Source organism: Simochromis diagramma, unplaced genomic scaffold (assembly GCF_900408965.1).
Source record: "Simochromis diagramma unplaced genomic scaffold, fSimDia1.1 OVJJ01000676.1, whole genome shotgun sequence".
NCBI lineage: Eukaryota > Metazoa > Chordata > Actinopteri > Cichliformes > Cichlidae > Simochromis > Simochromis diagramma.
Window position 1 is genome coordinate 2,424,607 of NW_024387466.1, and position 5,007 is coordinate 2,429,613.

The 5,007-nt window shown below is 41.8% G+C and overlaps 1 protein-coding gene across 1 annotated transcript; it reads right to left on the reverse strand.

Moving 5' to 3' along the window:
- Nucleotides 1-2,019: 2,019 nt before the first annotated feature.
- Nucleotides 2,020-4,771, reverse strand: LOC120723307. Its single transcript, XM_040014691.1, has 2 exons — nt 3,681-4,771; nt 2,020-3,514 (listed from the first exon to the last, which is right to left on the reverse strand). Exons 1-2 carry the CDS (start codon nt 4,206-4,208, stop codon nt 3,437-3,439), a joined length of 606 nt encoding a protein of 201 aa, XP_039870625.1. The 5' UTR covers nt 4,209-4,771; the 3' UTR covers nt 2,020-3,436.
- Between the last annotated feature and the right edge of the window lie 236 nt (nt 4,772-5,007).

Below are 5,007 nucleotides of genomic sequence, written 5' to 3' on the forward strand. Positions count from 1 at the left end.
GGTTCAGGGCAGTTTATTAGAAACAGCAGTCCACGTGAACTGTGTGTGTTATTCTGCTAATGATGGTGAAGCCAAGTGGCATGGCGGAGTCTCTGGTGTGCAAACTATGAAAGGAGAGAACTGAAAAATCTCAAGAGCAGATCAAATTTAGTAAACAACAATCTTCATCCAGTTAACTACTCGTATTCTCCTCATTTTAATTTTAATTTTTAAAGTCAGTACCAGCATTGAAACCCAGATTGCCCCTACCCCCATCTTTTATTCAGCTGACCTCACAGCAGTACCTTTGGAGTACAGGAAACCTCTCAACACTTTTGGGCATACAAATCATTCCAGCAGAATACATCACATACAGCAAGTCTCAGTGCTTTATGTAAGCTAACCCAGAAGATCATGACTGCAGCCATCCCATCTGTTAAGAGTACACCTTCCAGTGAACGTGACAGACAGTGTTTAACTTTCTGTAGCTGTTTTGCGTCGTGTCACCTTAAATAGCACAGAGCGTATTTACTATGAATGATGCCCCATTGTAAGACGATGAAGCAGGCCCGCTTTCCATGCTGCTGAACTCCGTGGGACCGGCTGCACGACTTATAGACGATTGTCCTGCCCATTATCGCGCTCACTGATGATCAGATATAATGCACCTGCTCTCTCACGCATATATCGTGTGATGTTTTTTTGCCTTTTTTTTTTTTAGTTTTCTATTGTAAATCTATTTTAAAATCTGTCACATTTCCAATATGATGCACATCTACATTACCAAATAATAGCTGCTCTTTAATGGATGAGTTTAAAATGGCTGTAGACAAGTTATTATAATATTGATGCGCTCTGGGTATCCATCGATTTATGCCAGAGTGTAATAACACTTGTTCTACAGTGTTGCATCTCAGACAGTATTACAGATTCCCCTGGCAGCAAGTTTTCATGAAATATAGATGTAAAACATATGATAATGGCTTCCTGAAGATCAAAAGAAAAGCATATTTCTTGCAGCCATCACAGATTGGTCTTGTGCATTACTGATAATGATTCCTCAATATGTTGAAGTCCAGATTGCACAATCTGGATTTATCTTTCAGTGTCTGGTCATTGTTACGGTGCTATTTTGAGGGCAGCAAAAGATTTGCAGGCAATTTGCAAAACACACTGTGACTTTTATTGCAGCAAAGCCACAGGAGTAATATATTTACTAATGAATTTAGCTTTGACAGCAGTCTTTCACCAAAAACCCCTCCGCTAAACAAGATAATGGTAATTAATGGGAGATCTTTCCCTTCAGATCGTTTTTAATTTTGGCTCAGAAACATTGGCTCTATATTTAGTTGTTTGAGGAGGAGCTGCTAAGGACCGGTGTACATTTTCAACTCCTCGGCAAGGTGACCTCCTGCTGTTGTGTGAAAAAACCTACTTGTGCCATGTGCAGTATGGAAGCAGATCGTGATTGTGCCTGATCGTAAAAAGCAGATTTTTGTTTGGATCCTTACTATGACAATGTGAGTTGTTTGCTTGCTCTTTTAATGCACAACATTTTCCCTTTCAGTTACTTAAGTTACATTAAGCCTTATACAGTGAAAGCACTTGGTTAAAAGCAGAGACAGCTTTCATAGCTATGATTGTTATTTCAGTTTTTTTTAAGTCTAAGGGTGGATAAATGAAGGTTAAAAAAGTAAAGATCTTTCAACTACGTTATGAGTGTCAATACTGCATAGCTTGTCCACCAGAGGGCACTATGCAAATTCACTGTTCGCAACAAGTGTTTCCTACAAACACAGCAGTTGGGCAGAGCCTAGTGTAAATGAGTAATTAAATAACTACATGTAACAAAGATTTGTTGTGTTTATGTTTTGTGTGTCTGAAAAAGGAATTATCAGGAAATATCGGTACTGTTGTTCGTCCTAAAAGTCCTATATCAGTCAAACAATCAGAATATACAAGAACCTTATTTAGCAGTGTCAAGGGGTTGACAATTTGTTCAAACACAGTAAGAGAGAAATGAGACACTGGCAGACCGACTCAGAGTTTCAAAGACGTGCGCACGGGTGAGAGTCTCTGAGCAGACTAACACACCGAGCACCGTTTACTCGCTTTATTTATAAGGCAAAATGGGTTACATAGTACTTCCTCTTTCAACTGAAGAGGGGAGAGCTCAGGCATTGTCTTAGCTATCTAACTTCTGCACACAAACTGAAAAACAACGACACAGCAGTATTCATGCTTATCTGACATCGCAGACACTGAAGTAAAGAATGCATGTATATATCCTGTCTTTGTCAAACATCTCACACACTTAAGCAAGGAATACATTGTGTTCTTTTCAACAGTAAGCTTTACCGTGTGAAAATATATAAACACTTGATTATAAGGCATACTTGTTTCTACTTGATTATACTTTAATGATTTAACTAAAATAAAAATTCTCTTAACATTCCCTCCTGATGTTAATATATTTCACATGTTTTACTCAATGCATAGTCACTTGTTAGTCACATTTTCAACTTGCACGTCATTCAGTGAAATAATTAAACAACAAGCTTGTCAAGATTGTCATAGAGATTTTCTTCTCTCTCTCCCACACTCAGCATATCATACTGACGATAGGGATCCTCCATAACTGACTGAGCCAAGACATGGTTTCCTAACATACGCTTGAACATGTTTGTCATTATGCTTCTCAGACATGGGATAATACAAGCAATGAAAAGGCAAAATAGTAACATCACACTGAAAAGGGCCAACAGGCCTTTAATCAGTAGGGATTTCCAAGAGCCGCTCAGCAGCCAGTCCCACCAACCTTGAGTATCGGTAACGTAGTCCTGCTGCTGAGCGTCTCTCAGTTGTTTCAAAACATTCAAAGCATTTGTCATGTTTAATGAATGGATGTTATCAGGTATGTAGGTACAACATGTAGTGTTAAACAATACGCAGAGACCACCTTTCTCTGCGAGAATGATGTCTAAAGCCACTCGGTGCTGCATGACAGTGATGCGAATTGCATCAATTTCTTCATTCTGTCCTTGATTAATGCGGGTTGAAGCATTTAAAAATAATCCAAAACGATAGTCCAGGGTTTCTATCTGTAGTGCGTGTTTCCCTACTCCTATCCATGGAAACAAAGCGTGTATTACCTTCTGGCTCTTGGTCCAGAGTTTGAAGTCATCTGGTACATCAGAACCAAGATATGGATCATGGGGCTTGAGGCCTGTGTTACGTTTAGCTCTGGTGTTGCTGTTCACTGACATCTTAAAGGTGTGGTCAGATACCAGAACAGGGGCACAGAGTCCGGTGCTGTTTGGTGGCAGCATGAAATAGACTTTCAGGCCACACGCCCAAGCTGCGCCCTGTACCCAGTATGTACCTGTTGATGAGCCGATGCCATCCCAATCTGGTGCCGCCAGGATCATGGAGCAGTTTCGGTTTTGTCCTAATTTCTTCAGACCCTGGGGCGTACCTGTTTGTCCGGTTGCTCCTGTGAAGTTAAAGCACACTGGGTGTTGTATGTCAGGTGGCAAAACAACTGAGAATGATTTCAGTTTTCTATGGCTGACGTTTATATGCACCCAGTAGGCTTCATTGCAGGTGTAGTTTATATTTGGGTACTGGTGGGTGCAGTTTGTTATGTTGTAGATTAAAGACTTTACACTCTGTGGGACTATATATTGTATAGTGTTGTGGCATGTGTTGCTGTTTTGGTCCTTTATGGATCCACCTATCACCATCACAGGTTTTCCTGGTGTTGAGCAGGTCCCGGTAATGGCTTTGTCATATATGCAGAGTGCTTCAGCCTTGGTTGGGGGTTTTCCATACACTGTGGCATGGAGTGCTGTCGTGGGCATATGTGAGCAGACATAGCAGTTTGCGGCATTGTCTTCTCTGTGCACTCTGTCATGGACATACCGGTACCATGCATTGTTCAGCCACGGGTGGTTGTGTTCTTTGTCTATCTCCTTCAGGTGCGAGTTGTCGTGGGTCCACCTCTTAGGTCGGAGAATAATTGGTACTGTCTTGTGGGTTCCACTGGGCATCAACCAAAAGAGTGCCGTCATCAGGAGGATAGCCATTAGACAGAATATGTAGCACATGAGTAGTTTTCGTTTGATGTCACAAGCGCCCAAGCACAACAGCTTTGGGGCTGGAACTGGTGCTAGCATTGATTCTGAAGCTGGTTCTTCTTCTGGATTTATCAGGTTGTTTTCCTCAGTCATCTTGTTGAGATTTTATTCAGGCGTCCCTGGTGTTATTATTGGTTCTGCTCTTCGGTGGGATAGGTCAGTCTGATCTTCAGGGCGACCAGGCACACCCGAGCTCCCACGTGAGTAGCACTGCCGAGGAAGCACAGGGCGGGAAACCCGTTCAGCCCTGTCCTCCAGCAGGGGTTCACGTAAGAGTCAGGGGAACCGGCGTCTTATTGTGGTGCAAACACTTTCTTCACGTGGGATTGATGAATCCACGAAACTCGTTCGGCTATCTTACACGCTGTGGGTGTGGTAAGTAGCACCTGGAAGGGACCTTCCCACTTTGGAGCACTCCAGTTTTTCCGCTGGAGGACTTTAATCAGAATCCAATCACCGGGGTTCAACCTGCAAGAAACTGAAGAAAAGTCACTCGGCAGTTGATTGCTTAATCTCACTTCTTTATTCTCAAATAGTTTTGTCATCCATTCTGCCATTGTTGTTTCTGCAATAGATTTATTAATTGGCTCACTAATTATGGGGAGGGGAAAGGGTCTACCATGTACAACTTCAAATGGCGTTAGACCACCTGCTCCTTGAGTTATCCTCATCCATAATTTAACTAAAGCTAGGACATCAGGCCATGGTTTTTTTGTTTCCTCCATACATTTTCTCAATCTCTGTTTAATTGTGCCGTTAGTTCTCTCGACTAATCCTGCACTTTGTGGATGATAAGAACAGTGATGTTTTATGCTGAAGCCTAAAGCTTCAGAAACTTTACTTATTACTTCATTTACAAAATGTGTGCCATTGTCTGATCTTATCAGAGATG